Source organism: Platalea leucorodia (genome assembly GCF_965183815.1).
Source record: "Platalea leucorodia genome assembly, chromosome: 1".
Classification (NCBI taxonomy): Eukaryota; Metazoa; Chordata; class Aves; order Pelecaniformes; family Threskiornithidae; genus Platalea; species Platalea leucorodia.
The window spans coordinates 140488928-140506879 of NC_138823.1; the positions used below are offsets into that span (position 1 = coordinate 140488928).

The 17952-nt window shown below is 37.4% G+C and overlaps 1 protein-coding gene across 1 annotated transcript in view; it reads left to right on the plus strand.

The window, feature by feature from the left end:
• The window catches only part of COL28A1 (collagen type XXVIII alpha 1 chain), a 72711-nt gene that overhangs the window by 30770 nt on the left and 23989 nt on the right, over window positions 1–17952 (plus strand). Inside the window, exons 18-25 of the mRNA XM_082321407.1 lie at window positions 393–461; window positions 1365–1436; window positions 3384–3452; window positions 4070–4141; window positions 4789–4857; window positions 8148–8216; window positions 12573–12641; window positions 14814–14882. Coding sequence (XP_082177533.1) covers window positions 393–461; window positions 1365–1436; window positions 3384–3452; window positions 4070–4141; window positions 4789–4857; window positions 8148–8216; window positions 12573–12641; window positions 14814–14882 — 558 coding nt within the window. The remainder of the gene's footprint in view (window positions 1–392; window positions 462–1364; window positions 1437–3383; window positions 3453–4069; window positions 4142–4788; window positions 4858–8147; window positions 8217–12572; window positions 12642–14813; window positions 14883–17952) is intronic.

Genomic DNA, 17952 nt, shown 5'->3' on the forward strand with positions numbered 1-17952 from the left:
TAAACAAAGTCTGGTTTTTGTTTGTTTGGACTCACTTTTCATTCAGTGACCAAAGAATTTTTGATATAGTGGTATAAAGTAAAAAATAAAATGTATAGAAACAAAAAGGAGAAAGCTGGAATGATTCACTTAGACTTTCTGTCCACTGCAAGGTTAAATAAAATAGATGCAGTCCTACAAGTTACTGGGGTTTTTGAAGAATAGAATTTTCCAGTTGAAAACTGCTTGGCTGAAAACTTGACCACTTAGAATCATAGAATATCTCAAGGTGGAAGGGACCCATAAGGATCATCAAGTCCACTTCTATGTGTAAATCAGTTAGTGAAATAGTTCAAGTAATGAATGAAGCTAAATTGTGTTCCTGTGTTAAACAAAAGACTTTTGGTTACTAGGGTCAACCAGGTGAACCTGGACAAAAAGGAGAACCAGGACTTCCAGGAACTGGCGTACGAGGACTTAAAGTGAGCCTATTTTTATTTTTAACTGCTCCTTACAGGGTCTTCTAATTCTTTCACTAGTTGCTGATAAACTAAGTAGAAGATTTTTTGGTATAGATTGACTATGATCAAAATAAAAAGGAATTTCAGTGACAGATATACACTTAACTTCACAGTTTTAGCTTTTACACTCAAAATGCTGCACTAGAGCTCCAACCCTCTCTCCTAAAATCATTACTGCAGCCATAACTGGAACAGAGTTTTCCCCCATGTTTTCTAAGCTAGTGAGGTATTTCCAAGGCCTGTTAGAAACGTATAGACTGTATACCATGTCCTTAGTGATTTAAGTAGGGCTTCCAAAATCTTGGGTAAGATGACGTAGACATCTTGGTTTTGGTGATTTTTCCCAGGATCACGGAAGAAGTGCTTGGAAGGACTAGTTCCTATGGATAGTTTCAACTCTGTGGCAAGTCTTAAAAGTAATGCCTAGACCAGTTTGTAAAACCAGCAAGGTGTTAGTCTCCAGTCAACAGCTGCATTTAGGCATTTTTGGCTGACTATTCCTTAAGTCCCAGATGTTTGACTTTCCAAGTAAATTACTGTTGTATCATATTGTTCTTGTGCACAGAATAACAAACAGCATTGAATCATGTTTTTACTCACTGAATAAATGTAAATTTATTTAATACAAAACCAAGATTTAAGAAGTAGGTGGGGAGGTTGGAAAGAAATTTAAAATACTTATTTTAGATTGTATGAGTAGAAAAAATTACTGGCTCTATAGAATATTTAACTTACTGGGAATAACAACCTTTATTTGAGCAAAAATATTGTATATCATTAATATTTTAACAAACTATTAAATCCATTTTACAGAATAAAGAATTTATTGAAGTATTCAGATATCGTTATTTATTCTTCTTTAAGGGAGATATAGGTCCACCAGGACTGCCAGGAGTGAGAGGGGGGCAGGGAGATCCTGGGAAGTCTGGGAAAAAGGTAAGGAAATATATTTTACCACATGTAAAAGGTGTAGACGAAAGAAGAACAAACCATTATTTCCAGGTAGGCAATGGCAAGGAGTTCAACCTGGAAGAGTGCATGTGCCAATACTTTTGCCAGGGAAAAGGGGCTAGACTAGTTGAGATGTTTCCAACAAACTTTACTAACAGTGGCTACCATCTGAATCTGCAACTGATTTAGCTACCCTGCTTTTTGTGGGTTACTGACTCCTTGTAAATGTCATGATCTTCTTGGAGAACAGATAGCTTGTGTCTTTACCCTGTTCCTTACAGCCTGGTCAGATTTTTCCTGACACCAGGAAGTCATGCTCAAATTGATGTGACTTAAGGCATCTAGCAGGGTGGTGAGCTGTGGCTGAAACCTGGTCAGCCTGGTACAGAAACCATCACAAACAGCTGAAACCAGGGCTGCTTGTTTCCAAGGGAAATTCTGACATTTTAAGAGAAACTCTGCCACATTTGGAAAAAGAAGCATAAATTCAAAATGGTGGAAAGGAATTTAGAGTGGTACAAAGCAGAGTGCCCAAAATAGTCCCTTTAAAGTAAGTTAAATGGAGGCTTTTAATTTTACTCTTTCCAAATAGAATGAGCTGCTGAGTGAGCAAAACTCAGTGCTTTGGCTGATTGTTGAATTGCTGCTGAGAATCCAGGCGCCTCCAAACTCTGCTACTGTGCAGCTCTTAAATGAGGGTAGCAGCTGGCCAACGTGTAGAATTGATGAACTGAACATGATTCAGAGTAAGCAAATCAGCATTTCTTGACTGCAGGTCTTTAATCAGAAAATATCTGAATAGCTGTAATAAACATCTGTTAAGAATGCAGCTTCACATTTTTTTCATCTACAAGGGCAGTGCAAATACCAGTTTGAGAAGCTACAGCCTGAGGCAGTAAGCCTTCCACTGTGGAAAAATGTGTAGCATTTCTGTTGCTACTTAATTATTTTTTAAAAAATTGAAATCACCCACTGTGTAAATGCTCAAAAATGAAGATCCCAGTGTATCAGAAGTGAAACATCAGAATTAAAAGTAAATGTTGGGTTAAAGTTACAGGTGGCTTTTGTATTTGGGAATGCTGGGGGTTTTTCCTCTTGCATACTGACTTTATTCTGATGATCAACTTGGTGCTGTCACCTTCACTGTCATAATTCATTATAAGTGAAAATATTAGTACTGAGCAGCTACCTTGGGTATTCAGGACAGTGCAAAGAACAGCTTGATGCCTGCAGTGACTACCGTGGTGATGTTACAGCTGTTATTTGCAGGTGTGAAGCTGTCTCACAGAAGTGGGATCCAGACTGATGCCTATCAACAGCAAGCTGTGTAATGCCACTTCCATCAACAGCTCAACTCAGAAATGGATCTTTAAACTTAATTTTAATCTACTTTTCACTTTCTGAATTACCTACAGGCATTCTGATATACTAGTCTGACTTATATTATGCATGAATATTTTGTAGATAATGTTCCTTAATAGAATGTTTTATGTGGATTATTTGTGCATTATTTGCAGCAATGTTTCTAGCAAATATTTGCAGCCTGGATTGGCCTTTGGCTACAGAGTTGCCTAAAATTACTGCTTCTTAAAAGTTGTTTTTCTTAGAATTGGTCAACCAAGACCTTTTCTGATAACTTTGCAAGCATTTTTCTTCCTCATATGAGTATATGCATGCAATTCTTCTTACAGAAGATTGATGCAATTGCAAATGGCACTATTACAAATGTCTGTGAAAATAAGGAATATGAATGCAGGAGGGTGGAAGGGGTTTAAGAAGACAGAATACTTTATTTTTTGCAGGAAAAAAAAATAACCAGATATTTACTGACATTTTTGGGAGAAGTGTTTATGCAAGCATTGTTTCTCATAAGTCTATTGATTCAATAAAATTAGGTACATGAAAATTAATTAACCATCTAATCTCTGTTAGGGGGAAAAGGGAGATCAAGGTCCAAGAGGCCCAGAAGGACCCCCTGGCAAAGGAGATGTAGGCCAAAAGGTATGGCTTGACATGCACACTGAAGAAATACCACAAACTTTAGAAGGACTTGTTTCATAAGAGTTCAGATTCTGGCCTCTTTGTCGTTCAATATGTCTTAAGTAGCAACTATATTTTAACTGATGATTTTAAAGGATTTAAGAGAGAGCGATGTGTTCCTTAGCCTGAACAAGTGCAGCAAAATCAGACTATAAACATAGACCCTAAAGTTAGTTGGGCAGTAGAGATTTCCTAAAAATTCAGTACTGAGTTTTCATTAAAGTTAAGAGGAAGCAAATTATCTCAGTATGCTGATACGGAGAGAGAAGGAGCTAAGAGAAATGAGGTGACTAGTTAGATACCTAAATGTTAAAGTAAAAGCCTGGAAAGATGTATTAGTAGACAGACAGCTTTTATCTCCCACCTGGTTAAATTTAGAACATTTGGGGCAGATTCTAGAACTGAGTGGAATTTCAGCTGGAGTGGAGCAAATACCTGTAGTAAATAGTAAAAAAAAAAGTAAATACCTTTCTAATTATGGATGTCATTATTGTCGTGTTTTTGGTTATTTGTGTATCTTCCAGTTGTGAATGAATCTTTCTTTGCTGTGATTGAAAAAAAAGGTTTGTTTTCATCAGGGTGACCCTGGAGAAAAAGGATCCCAAGGACTGATTGGTTATAAAGGAGTACAAGGCCCAGCTGGACCAAAAGTAAGCTTATTGCTCCAGGATAACTCTTCACTTTGTATTGTATAAAAGAATCTATGAAATTTATGTAATGTACAAATTTCTCAAGCATTTGATGCTTGGAGACTTAACAGAACAAAGGAAAAGCAGAAATATTTCCATCCTCTGTCCTGAATGACACAAAAGTCCCAAGGAGAAGAAGAACAGGTAAACATATAATTACAGACCTTATAGTTATGCATGAGCACTGAGAAGCTAAATGAAAGTTGTCCAGGTGATTCTAACCATGAGAATTTCGCTAATTTTTACTTTGAAACATTAACTTTCTATTATAATATTTTGTGACTAAGTGTCACTCTGAATGATAAGGAAATTGAAATAATGCAAGTGTTCTGCTTATTCCATTGGCTTTGTAAGCTGGACACTAAAAATTAATTAAAGTTAAAAAGTCAAATACACGGTTCAGCCAATAGTTATTTAAAACATGAAACTGGGACCAGCTTTCACAAGAACAATAAGTTGATTTATGGTCTTTCCCAAATACCGTCTATTTTGTGCATAGATCTATATTGTAGATATTTTTATAATATAAAGTGTTGAAAAAACTTTTTGCTACTTGTGCAGAAAATGAAACTGTCTGTTTAAATCTAGATGATACCATTTTGTAACAGGGTGAACCGGGAGAGAGAGGACCACCTGGTGTCACTGGATCGTCTATTCAGGGACCTGCTGGACCAAAGGTGATTATCTGATATGTGTTTGCTGGACACCAGAAACTGGAAAATTTCTATTGCACATTTCTGTCAAAATTAAAAGAATATAAGTTAAAGAAGTTAAAATTCCTTGTTGTAGTAACAAAGATGACTGAATTTTAGAAATAAGGACTGAAAAGTACTAAAAATAAACAGAGAGAGTTTGGGGGCTCTTTAACAGGATGCTGAACTTAGTATGTGTTATTGCCTTCTGAAGCCATTTGTTTAAAAAAATCTTTATTACATTTCTGTTGTGTTTTGGCCCCTCCTGTGAAATTAATCACTTTAAAGTGTTTTGTTTTTTTTTTTCAAATTTACTATGCATTTTATTTCTTAAACTAAACATTTCCTGAATGTGGCAGTAAATCCCTGCAGTAATGTGTCTATGTGTAGTTCTAGGGAGTTACATGCTGAACTAGATTATTTTTTGGAGATGAATGTTTGTATGTCACTTTCAAGTGAACAGCTACATCCACCTCATTTTCCCTATGGGAAATGTACCCGAAATGAGTGAGACTTGTCCTGCTGAGTAAAACAAGCGGATTCAGCAACAGTAAAGCTAATTTTGAAGGTTTTAAAAACATTTGAAAATTCACTACCACCCTATTTTTATTTTAAAAATAAAATAGTTGCTGTTTTTATAGTATGTCAGTTAACTTCAATTTTAATTGATGTTTTTCATCTTTGGTGGTAGTTTTTAGGGTAGAGAAATCACTAATGTACATCCTATCACTCTGAAGTAATTTCATCCCCATTTTTCTTCTTCCTTAAAAATATGTGTGCCCCCACACACAAGCACATGTAGGTATTGTACATACAGTGTACTCATCAGCCTGGCAACAGGACATCACAGAGGGCTAGGGTGTAGTTTGGACTTGCTTGTGCATGGAGGAAGAAGGATGAAGGGAACGCAAGAAGCTCAGGGTACACCTGGAGTAAAAATGCAACCACAGAGAAGAAAGAAAGGAGAGGATTGTGGGGTGCTCATACCTCTTAGATTGGTTTAAAACCATAATAATGTGCCAAACTTTATGTCAGGAAAATATAAGTGGCTTGCTATAAGGCACAACTTGTATGAAGACAGGTTTCACTACACCGGTCTCCCTTCTTCACGTTTTCCTGGTTACTGTGACATTTTTGAATGGACCGGTGAGTGAGTCAAGATTGTTTATTGATAAAATTCATGCTGAAAAATAAGAACTTTTTAGACTTTATTGCCTTTTTCACTCTGATTTCATTCTGTTCAGTACAGTTCATATCACTTTCTGTCCTGGTTTTGGCTAGGATAGAGTTAATTTTCTTCCTAGTAGCTGGCATAGTGCTGTGTTTAGGATTTAGTAAGAATAATGTTGATGATAACACACTGATGATTTAGTTGCTGATGAGCAGTGCTTACACTAGTGAAGGACTTTTCAGCTTCCCCTGCTCTGCCAGGTGCACAAGAAGCTGGGAGGGGCACAGCCAGGACAGCTGACCCAGCCTGGCCAAAGGGCTATCCCATACCGTATGATGTCATGCTCAGTATATAAGCTGGGGGGAGTTTGCCAGGGGGCAGTGATCGCTGCTTGAGGACTGGCTGGTCATTGGTCAATGGGTGGTGAGCAATTGCATTGTGCATCACTTGTTTTGTGTATTCTTTTATCATCATTATTATTATTATTACTTTCTCTCCTCTGCTATCCTATTAAACTGTCTTTATCTCAGCCCACGGGTTTTACTTTTTTTTTCTCCAGTTCTCTTCCCACATCCCACTGAGGGAGGGGAGGGTGAGCGAGCGGCTGTGTGCTGCTTAGTTGCCAGCTGGGGTTAAACCACAACACTTTCATAGCAGATTGGCCATGATCCAAAATCCAGTGGAGTCTGTAGGAGTTTTTCCAAAGTCTTTATTAAATTTTAGATCAGGGCTTTTATGTGCAGTGGCTGATGTGATAAAACAAGTAGTTTGGGTAATTATAAAATGCAAGTTGATTTTTAGAAAATATACAACACATTGTCTCTTTAGCAACACATATACAACACGTTGTCTCTAATTTCTTTGTTTAAACAAATATCTGCTATGTTTCTGACAATTGCTCAATAATGTAACAGGCTACACAAGTTCATTTTCTCTCTCCACTGTGGCAAGTGCAATGGTTACTAGTAAGTGTGTTCTTGGAGCATCCTGGTATCTGCAGTAGTGAAGCGAGACATCATAAATTTCTAATACAGGGAATGTGCATGTTTTTCAAAGCTGAGAGTTATCATGGTCTGAGGTCTTTTTAGTGCATCTCAAGTATTTGATGTAGCAGTGGGTGATTGCTAGAGGCCTTAACTCTTGGACAGCCATGGTTGTGTCCACCAGAAATTTATTTATTTTAAGCTACACCCACGTTTGAGGACTAGAGTTTTATTTCCCTTGACAACCATTATGCTGTTACTAATACGGAGACAGTAACATTAGACAGCTGTTTTTTCTCATATTCCTTTCTCATGGTTACAGCTGCTCAGCAGTTTTGATAGAACATTTGATCTGCATTCCCTAGTGAATATTTCCTGAAGTACTTCCTGTCCTTCTCACTAGTGTTAAAAATTGCAAAAGTTTCATTGAAAATTGTAATTTTCTTTTTAAGATCCTTAATGTAAAGTAAAGCATCTGTTGCCAATAGATTAAACACTAGAAGGAGCCAAATTTTGCTCTGTGAAGGGCTAACATGAGGAACTTGAATTCTAAGCCTGATTGCTTTCCAGGAAGGCCACTGACAGAGCTAAGATTACCAAACAGTTGTACTGGGTTATATTTGAGGAAAAACTCAAGTTTCTTCCTGGATCTTCAGACTGTGGAGCTTGCAATTTTGAAGTGCTGCGCCATTGCATCTGTAGCCTTTCTAAACATACTCTATGTCAGCACTTGTCTTTGAATTTCTTTGGTGTTCTCTCTGTGCTCTGGCAGAAACAAGGATATGCAGCCTTGCTTGTGTGGGCAAAAGCAGGCAGAAGCCACAGGTGAATCTGGCCACTGAGACTGAATTATGATATTCAACCTTTGGTTGAAAACTAAAGCCGTCAACTTATTCATCAAGGCAGGACAAAGTCTTTGACACAGTTGCGGAGAAGCAAAAGTATAAGAGAGGTCAGAATCAAGGTAGTAAAATCTTCTCCTAGAAACACTGATCTCATATTACCTAGATCAATAATCGTCACTGTCAGAAAGAATTGAATACTTGTTCTTTTCCGTAAAACTTTGCAAATTAAAGCTGAAAATAATGAGTATGGTTTTGTATTTGTTTCTTTTTGGATAGGGGGATCCAGGACCCAAGGGGCCACCGGGAGATGATGGACTTCCTGGAAATTCAATAATGGGACCAACGGTAGGAGGTTTTAGGCAAAAAATGGAAAATAAAGAAACATGACACATATGCAAAACTCTAATGAAAATGTAGAAACCACTTGAACAACTTTTTCAGAGAAGTAACTGATCAGTTCTTCAACTTTTCCATCATTCCAGGTTAAACCTATTTTTAAAAATAAACTTACTATCTTTTCAAAGAAGAAACACAAAATAGATTAAATAACTAGTCCGGTGTACCTCACCCTGCAAACTTCCCTCAGGAAGTCTTCAAGAGCTACCTCTTCAAATTCATCTCCACCTTTCATTATCTCATGTGATCTTCTATACCTCTGTAGGGGCAATATGCTTTTTACTGAGTATAAACTGAGAGTTATTAGTTATTTTAACGGTGGTGTTTCGGTATTACCAACCTTGCACATTCAAAAACATAAATAAGGCCCAAAACAAAGAATTTAAAAAATAGATCTTTTGGAAGTACTTATTTGCATATAGGTAACAGAATAGGATTTACTTGGTTATATCCTTTACATTTTTAACTTCAACTCCAAGAAAGGAGTACAGTAGTCTGTAGGCGGGATTGCTGTGCTCACTGTTTGAGCCTTTACTGGTTAACTGGCAGGATCAACACACAAGTGAAAGACCAGATATAAAACTGAGGATTCAGTGGTAACACAAAGATTGCAGTCTTTGCAAAAGTGAGAGACTGAAAAATTCTCCTCTGTAGTACACGTGAGTTGACATAAGGCTGCTTGAAGAATAAGGTGAGACCAAAGACCATCCTCTTGCCAGTCGGAAATAAGTTAAAGGAAATGGATGTAGGTTAATTTGAAAAGGATGAAATTTATTGGGTTTTATCACTGTTGAACAGTGAAGTGACCTTTTCAAAGAATGGTTCTATCTCTCCTGTTTCTTAAGTGGTAATAGTAGTTGAGGATGACTGTTAGGTACATAAAGTTATGACTGCTTTTTTTCCTTACATAATGCATTACAGTTATCAGCATGGAATTTTGGCTGATATTTTATCACCAAATCACTCAAACCCTTAAGTAGGGTTTTTCCTCACCTCCTTGGAATTGCCTTTCATTTAACTAATCAGAATAATATGGTGTCATTAGAAAACAGTGCCACTCACTTTTCTACATTATTTAAGAAGAACTGAAAAGCGCAGTCACTAGAACAGATTCCATGTCCTCTACTGCAGAAACTGGAGATATATTTCCTTTTACTTTGCAGCTTTCACCTCCTCCCCTCTAATGCATTTTATGATATCATATTGTACTTCTATCAGTCATGGTCTGGGTTGAAACTTCCTATAAGCCTTCTGCCACTTGTCATAAGGGACTAGTTCAGGAAGACTTCCTTCAGTGTTTGGGAAAGGTACCGTTCTTGTGATCTCCTTTCCAGACTGAAATCAGGAACCTTCTTAGTAAACCTCTTTTTTTTTTTTTTTTTCCACATTTACCATGTCTGCACATAAAATGTTCCACTCAGTTCCACTGTTTCACTTCTTGGGAATATAGTTGATAGACCCAAATTCAGAGACCAGTTAGTTTATGTGTACCTAACACAATGTAGTTCAAAATAAAGCAACTTAATGCAATAACTTTTGTGTAGTAACATCTTAGGAATACCAATAATGCTTTACTCCTGGCTTGACAGACTTCTACCAATACACCTACCAGAGGATGCTGGATAGCGCATTGATCCATACGCATTCAGTAGACCGTATTTTTTAATTTTCAAAAACTCTAAGTTTATTTACTTTGTCTATAATCTAGAATGCTACTTCACTCTGTTTTTCTTATAAAAAGAAGTGATGAACGTGACTTAATTGTCCAGTCGTATACTTAATCATCTAGGTTTTGATTATGGCAGTTGTGGTTTTTTCTTAACAATGACCATGGACACAAGATTTATGTTATATTCTGTTTATCTTTTTTTTTTTTTTTTCCTTTGAAAGAGCATAGAAGCAACCATCTCTATATTACTGCTTCAGAAAATGACTTTAAAACCTGCCCTGGAAATGTTGGCAAAGTAGATGAATTAATTCAGCATGCCACCTGTGACATCAGTGGTACGTGCCTTATTGCCAGTGCACTGACTTAGAGTGAGTCACTGTGATTGTCTTCTCCAGACCCCACAAAACTGTGGGAAGCAGTAATCACAGAATTGCTCCTGGGCCATCTCTTGTGTATTTTCGATGCAGCTATTAAAAAAAATAAAACTAAATAATCTGGACTAGAGAACTGTTTCTCATAGCAGATTTGACCGTAGATTTGACTTAAGTAGATTTATTGCTGTGTTACTAGTGGCAAAACCAGCCACTTGACAAAATCCCAATTCTTACAGAAGAGAATGTGTTAACATGTATTTGGTATTTACAATGGTCTGCTAAGATTAAATGAAAACATCTGTTTGGCCATTTTTTACTGTAGAGGAATTAGAAGTAAAAATAGAGATGAACTCATGATCCATGGTTTCCTTTCTTGTTAGAAAAAATAGTTATTAAACATTTCTAAAACATTTCTCATTTTATCCACGATTTAAGAACTATGGATATGAAGAATGAGGAAGAGGTAAAATTGACTTTCCATTATAAAGCTGTTTATGAACTAGAAGCACATTTGTTGGTAAGATTTTCACAGAACTGGATCAGAATTCCATCATTTGAAAATTAGGAAACATGAAGAAACATCTTCCAGGGCTGATGTGGTTTGAATCTGGTGGTCAAGTTATGTTTAAAGTCTTCAAGTGATACTGTCCTTTTGGACTGGAGAATGGCAGAGATTCATACAGGAGTGACCTACCGTTTTCTTTAAGCATACGGCATGCTTGCATCCCTATCCCAAATTCCATCTTAAAGGGGTCTCAGGGTTTCATCTTAACCTGAACATTGAGTCTACCTTGTCTTTCTTCATTCACTTGCCTCCTAACGTAAACCTTTGATGTATGTATTTAGCAGAGCCAAAGCAGCTCTTTAATTTTTCCTTGACAGGGCTAAGTTGGTTGCTTGTGTCTGTGGTAGAGACATTCATGGGACAGGAAATTTGGACCCAAAGTCTGGTTTTGTTGGATATCTTAACTAGAATATGAGTCGGTTTGTTCTCCAGTCATGGACACTGTATTCAGACAGACCAGCCACTGAGATCTGAGCTGCTATCAGGACTCCATTTGTGGTTTCTTCAAGCATTATGTTATTGCAGAAATTTCCAGGCACAATGCACTGATGAAACAGCAGTTTTCAGTCATTTGTAGTTTCTTTTTTGTAGCTGCTTATTTTTGCTGGAATAGACAGGGAAATATTTGCTATTTGTATGTAATTATTCTTCAGGATTTGTTATCTGTATGCATATTAACAACTGACCCTCCAACACTCTACAGCAGAGTCCATTTACATTTCTTGGTTCTGTAGGACTGAGTGAAGGGTGTACGTTTCTCCCTGCATGGCCGTATACATACCATGCTTAGGAGTGGGGTGGATGTGTGGCCTACAAGTATCAATAAGGATTTCTGATTGGCAGTGCTGTCACGTGAACATCTGCAGTGCAGACTGCCAGCGTGTCTTGAGGGATACCTCAAAGTAATACGTTTTCTTTCTTGGTTCTGTGAAGAACAGCCTATCGCAACCTCAGTTAATTTTCTCATTAAATGTCAGGAAAATGATCACTGGAACGAGGGAAGAGGAAAAGATTGCTATTTGCTTCTCTTCTGGTCATGAAAGGAAGCATTGAGGTTTTGCAAATGCACAGATCTTTAGTGGGAGTCAGTGGAAGAGTCAGCGGAAGGAATGATTGTCTCCTGACACAGATCATTTTAGGCTAAACTAAGAGAAATTATGTATTTCTTATAACCGGTTTTATTTCTTTCATTTACTTCTTTCCCTTGTAGAATGCAGCTTTGCTTTACTGTATGAGAGAACCAATGTGATTACCTGGAAGCACAAAATGTGCAAGATACGATAACTTAAGGCTGGCATATTATGTTTCAGTATTGTTAAATTCATTTTTCAAATGTCAGGACTTACTTACCCCCAAAGTCATAAAAATGTAACTTTTAAAAAATAAATTTAACTTTGTATTGGCTGAAGATAAGTCAATGTTCTGAAGATTTCTCTCTGCAACTACAAATATAGAAATTAATAGTTTCCTAATGCGAACTCCTATTCTTCTGAAATCTTAATTTGGTCAACTGAAGCAACAATAAAAAAGCACAAAAATTCCTGAGCCTTGCGAACAAATTGCAAGAGCTGGTAGCTGCTATTCTATATTTCCAAAAGAGTATTAAATAGTTTCCTTACATATTTGTTAATATTTGTTATATCATGATGATCCAGTTACTGGCACGATGCCTGACTTACTTACTATTTTGTATTTAGGGTCACCGCGGACTACCAGGACTACCTGGACCCCGTGGAGCAAAAGGCGATGGCCACAAAGGTGAAGCTGTAAGTACCATTTTAATTTTGTGTTCTTTGTGTTCTACAAAAATATGAATTGCTGTGTGATAACTCAATATTTAGTTACTTAACTAAGTGCAATTAATCTTCTCTTTCATCCTTTAGCTAATTTAAATATTTCATGTATACTTTGAAGTCCTTTCCTGTCCTAGATACAGTTGCCAGTTCTACAAGCAGTCAGAACTGGATATAAACTGTCCTCATTTCAGCATCATGAAAGCGATACTGTATAATTCCATAAAAATCTTCATGGCTGCTCATACATGTTTAACATAATCACTGCTTTGCATTCTTTTCCTTCCCTTCTTCCCTCCCTCCCTTTACTGTTCTTTGTTCAAGATCTCTAATATCATCTGCTTGGCCAAGTCTTGCAGCCTTCAATTCCTTGGTTTTTCAGCTGCTTTTCATACCGGGGGTTTAAATCCTATTTTTTGAAGATTTCCCCCACCACCACCTTGCTTTTCTGATGGTTAGCTCCAGAGGGTGTTAATGCCTGAGTAGTCCAGCTGGCACATTCCATGACAAGGGAATATCATCCTAAATTTCAGTCATCCAAAACCACACAGACATGTTTGACCAACTTTCACTAGAAAGTGAAAATACTGTTGCCATCCTTCAACCACCACATGTCAAACTTCTATTAGCACTATTTTCTTTATGTCTGTAATCCAGCTTTATTTCAAACTACAACCACAAAGGCAATCCCAAATACACTGAGGTGGGACCTGAGTGCTTCCAAATAAGTCAGCTCAGCTCCAATTTCCTAGCTTTCAAACTGTTCCTGGGAAGATCCTTTGGCATCAGAATTAGTTCAGAGGGTGTTCACTCAGAATTCCTGGTGTAATGCCATGTACCTGACACATTTCACAGCACGTAGGGACACTAGATCAGCTCAAGACTCCTTGGAGTGTCAAGGAGTGCCAGTAACAGGCCCAGATGCATTAAACAGAGGACATGCAAACAAATCAAAAAACCCTACTGTCATCCCAAATAAAAATGAAAAGCAAATGCAAAGGCAATCATGAAGAAGGCAATGATGCAAACAGATGACTGATGAACTTCTAGTAGGTCTTAAAATGCCTCATGGGAACTGAAGTTTTAAGCTTTACAAGTTATCTGTTTAAACTATATGAAAAAGAAGTATTTGTAGATACAGAATCAAAGATGTCAGTGAGAAGCTGAAAACTTTTAATTTCTAATTAATCAAAGAATTCAAGAGAAGCCTGGTTTGGTAACCATCAATTAATAAAACTATACAAATGCTGGTTGTAGTCTGCCCAGTCACAGGATGACAAACTTACGTGTATGCACTTCCTGCATTTCTATTAGTGACTAGACAACAACAAAAAAAAGAGCTTTGCTCTGCAGTAGTATTCCTGAAATCATGTCTATTCTAGGATTCCGATCTGCAACTGCCGTAAGAGTCATGCTTCTCTGCAACTCAATCTCAGGCTTCAGTAGAAGCTGGTTGTGTTTCTCTCTGGCAGATGAGTACACATCCTTGAAATGTGTGAAGGTTCTGTTGTGCTCTAGCATGCATCTTTCCTCTTCTCAGGCTGCCTTTCCATGCCCCATGATCTGGAAAGACCAACTACATAAACCACTGGCAGGCATGGACAAGATTTATGTAGCTAAGTCTCTGTAGCATGATGGGGCAAAGACATCTGCCCTATGAATGCTGAAAGGGAGGCTGGGGATGCCTCCAACAGTATGAAGGGCAGCTGAAGGGGCTGTGACGGATTGAGCGGGGAGTTCAGGAGAACAGACTATCGAACACAAATACACCAAAGTATGTTAGGGTTATCCAACACCCAAATTTAGATGGGTTAGCTCTGGTGTCCCAGATGTGTAATGTCTGCAGTGTACGAATCATGGAGCAATGTCTGCTTTCTCACTGGTTTCTCTGAGCTGAGAACAGCTCCAATGTTCTTCAGTCAAGAATTGGACTTTTTTTCCACCACTCTGGGTGGTCTTTTCAGGTTTCCATCTGGGACTGAGGAGGACTGTTGCTCAGTACACATCGGAAATGTGAAGAATTTGACAAAATGCAGCAAAACCAGAGATTAGTAACTGTTGCTGAAATTCTTTTCTTTGTTGAAGAACACAAGTACTCTTCCTTTAGGACAACTACTGACGTGCTTTATTCCTCTGCCTTATCAGGGACCTCCAGGACCAGCAGGCCCCCCAGGACCAGCAGGCCCAAAAGGCGTGGGAGATGCTGGACCAAAGGTACTTGTACAATGGCAGTACATGCATCTGACTAGTAGACAAGGTAGACAAACACCTTCCAAAAAATGCATTAGATTAGAATGGCACATATATGACAAAATGCTGTGATCTCATCTCCCGCTTTCCATTTCAGTTAGAAGAAAAGCTTGCGATAGACTTTTCTGCCATGATAGATACAAACCATTTCTTGCTTTATCCCCAGGTTTGATGCAAATCTGCATGTTTTCCATACATCCAAACACCCAGGATGTGTCTAAATGCTGGAGTTTCCATGTGGAAGTCAGAATCCAACACAGGGAGAGTATTGTCTAATAATTATGCACTTCCTTTCTCCTACAGAAGTGCAAGGGACAAGGCCTCAAAGGAGTCAGGGGAAATGTTGGTTATGTGGAACTAGTGAGATATTTTTAAAGTTCCTAGAAATTAATTCCTATAAACCTTCATCTAAAATTAATATTAGTTTAGAGGCAAAACTTGGCAGAAAAAAAAAAAAACACACAAAAGAAAACTGATAAAGGGATTAGAAATACAACACTGAAACACTTCCAAGTTTTTTTCATAAAACACAGAACAGCTAAAGTGTTATAAAATTCTAGACAGTATGTAATTCACCCAAAAAGTCGCATTGTAACTACTATGTTATAAAAAGTTGGAAAAAAAGAGACTTAAGACTAAAATAATGCAAGAAGTTGCTTTAAAATATCCCACAGAGTGGTTTTATTAATGATTTCCTCATTACATATGTGAAATAGGAAACAGGCAGCCTGCTGCAGGAGAAAGCAAAATAAATATTGCCCAAATAAATTTTTTCCCAAACAGAAGGAACTTTCAACTTCAGTTCCCAGAACATTAGAATTCCCATTTAAAATAAACAACAACAATAACCTCTTAAAAGCATATCCACAATAAAGGAAAAACTGAAGGACATTCATCCTTAGAATGACCTGACCTTAGAATGACCATAGAATGGCCTGACAATGGGATCTGGGAAACTTGGCTTTGTGCTCCTATTCTGAATTACCGCTTATCAATACAAGACATTTCACATAAAGTAATGCAAGGTCTGGCCCATGACACGAACTACTAAAGAACTAAAACTGATTTCAATTATGTTATTTGTACATATGGCTAAACTAATTAGATTTTTTTATATGAGATTATGTCTTTTCCAAATAGAGATGTCAGACTTGGTATAATACAGTCTTATAAGACGTTTTTCTTGGTACTACAGAAGAACATTTCATTAAAAACCCTAGAATCTTGTATGAAATTATTAAGGCAGATATTGATAAAAATGCAACTTATGACTACAGAATTTCTAGGGGCATCGTTATGTCTAGAATTCTCCCTCACTTCCTAAATGCATCATTCTGGAAAGTAGTGTTTCCCAAAGAAAAGGAATTGGAAGGTCATGTCAGATAATCAGATAAGATTATCTCCCGCTCTGATGCCATGGTTGACAGATTACAAACCCTAGAAATATAAATCGGAATTTCAGTGGGAATATAAGGGTTTAATATAAAGAAATTTGAGTTAAATCCAAAATGGAAATAAAAGATTATTTTTTTTTTTTAAGTGAAAGGAAACCACTAGAACAAGTCCAGTGAAATTTCTTACAACTGGAATTTTTAAAATCAACGTTTGTGGTTGTGTTTCTGAAAAGTATCACCAATATACAAGAAATGCACTTAGGAAAATCATAGTGCCTGGCTTATATGAGAGATCAAAAAGTGGGTCACAAATCCCTTTTGTTTTTATAATCATGAATTCATGTAATTGCTGGGACAAGCAATTCTTCAACTGTGTAATTATTAGGGAAGTTCCAACCCAGATCATGAATGATGGAAGTACAATATGGTATCATAAAATGCATTAGAGAAGAGGAAGTAAAAGTTGTGAGGTAAAAGTTGTAAAGTAAAAGAAAATATATCCAGTTTTGCAGTGGAGAACATGGGATCTACTCTTTTTATGATAGTTATTCTTAAACCACTGTAAGTCTTGTGATATAATAACATATGTATTTAATTAAATAATAGATTATCTATTGTAGTACTTATAGTTTTCACTTTCAGCTCTAGGTGATGTAAATCATTGCCAGTTGAAGTGAATTCCTTCATATTCCTTTATAAAGACCTCAGATCCTTACTTCTCAGTCTCTTCTCCACCCATGAACAGCATAAGAAGTATTACCATCCCTCCAATCTGTGGGCTGAAGTATATTCATGGTACTAGTAAAGGAGGTTTATTGGTAGTATCTTTTTGTGGAGGAATATGACCTGTGTTGTGTTAGTTGAACATCACCAATTAATAATAAATTTGGAAATAGGCCCATTACTTCAGCCTGAATTTGACTGAGCAAAAGTGAAATAGCTGTGACCAAGAGGTGAGGCTCTTATAATTTAATAGTATTTAATTACAACAGGAAATAGTATAATGGAATATCTAGTAATAGAAACTCTTATCCTAACTCATTCTCTATAAACAAGCCAGCAAAAGATTAGGCAAAGGCAAACTGATAAATTGTTATCACTGTTCTCCTGTGTTTTCTGATAATTTCAGGTCAGATCAGGGTTGTCATGCAAATTAAAAGTATCTTCCTCATTTCCATCAAGTCATCTCCATTGTCACAAAAATTGTCAGAATTAGGTAGCTTGATTCTAAGAACCAAATTGTTGAAAAACATGGATGCAAAGAAAGCTGCGTTTTCAGGTTAATAGAACAGGGCCTGCTGTGGTTATGGGGGCTGAATGTGGTAACAGCCTAAGGAGCAAGACCTCAGCATGTGCAGTCGGTCTAGTTCAGGCAGCCACACATACAAACTCAGAGTCTTCTCAGGTCATCTGCATGGCCTTTTTAGGCTGGATCAGAAATGTGCTGTTGAAATGAATCTCACAGTGGACCCACTTACTGTGCTTTGGGTTCCAGACCAAAAAGAGGTCTGAGCGATCCCACAACCCAGGAAATGGATTTCCTTCATGTGAAGCTAAACTAGATGATCTGATCTGGAAGTGCTCTTAAAGTACTTCTACCCCTAGCAGGTGATCAGGCCACAGGAGCAGACCAGGCAGGT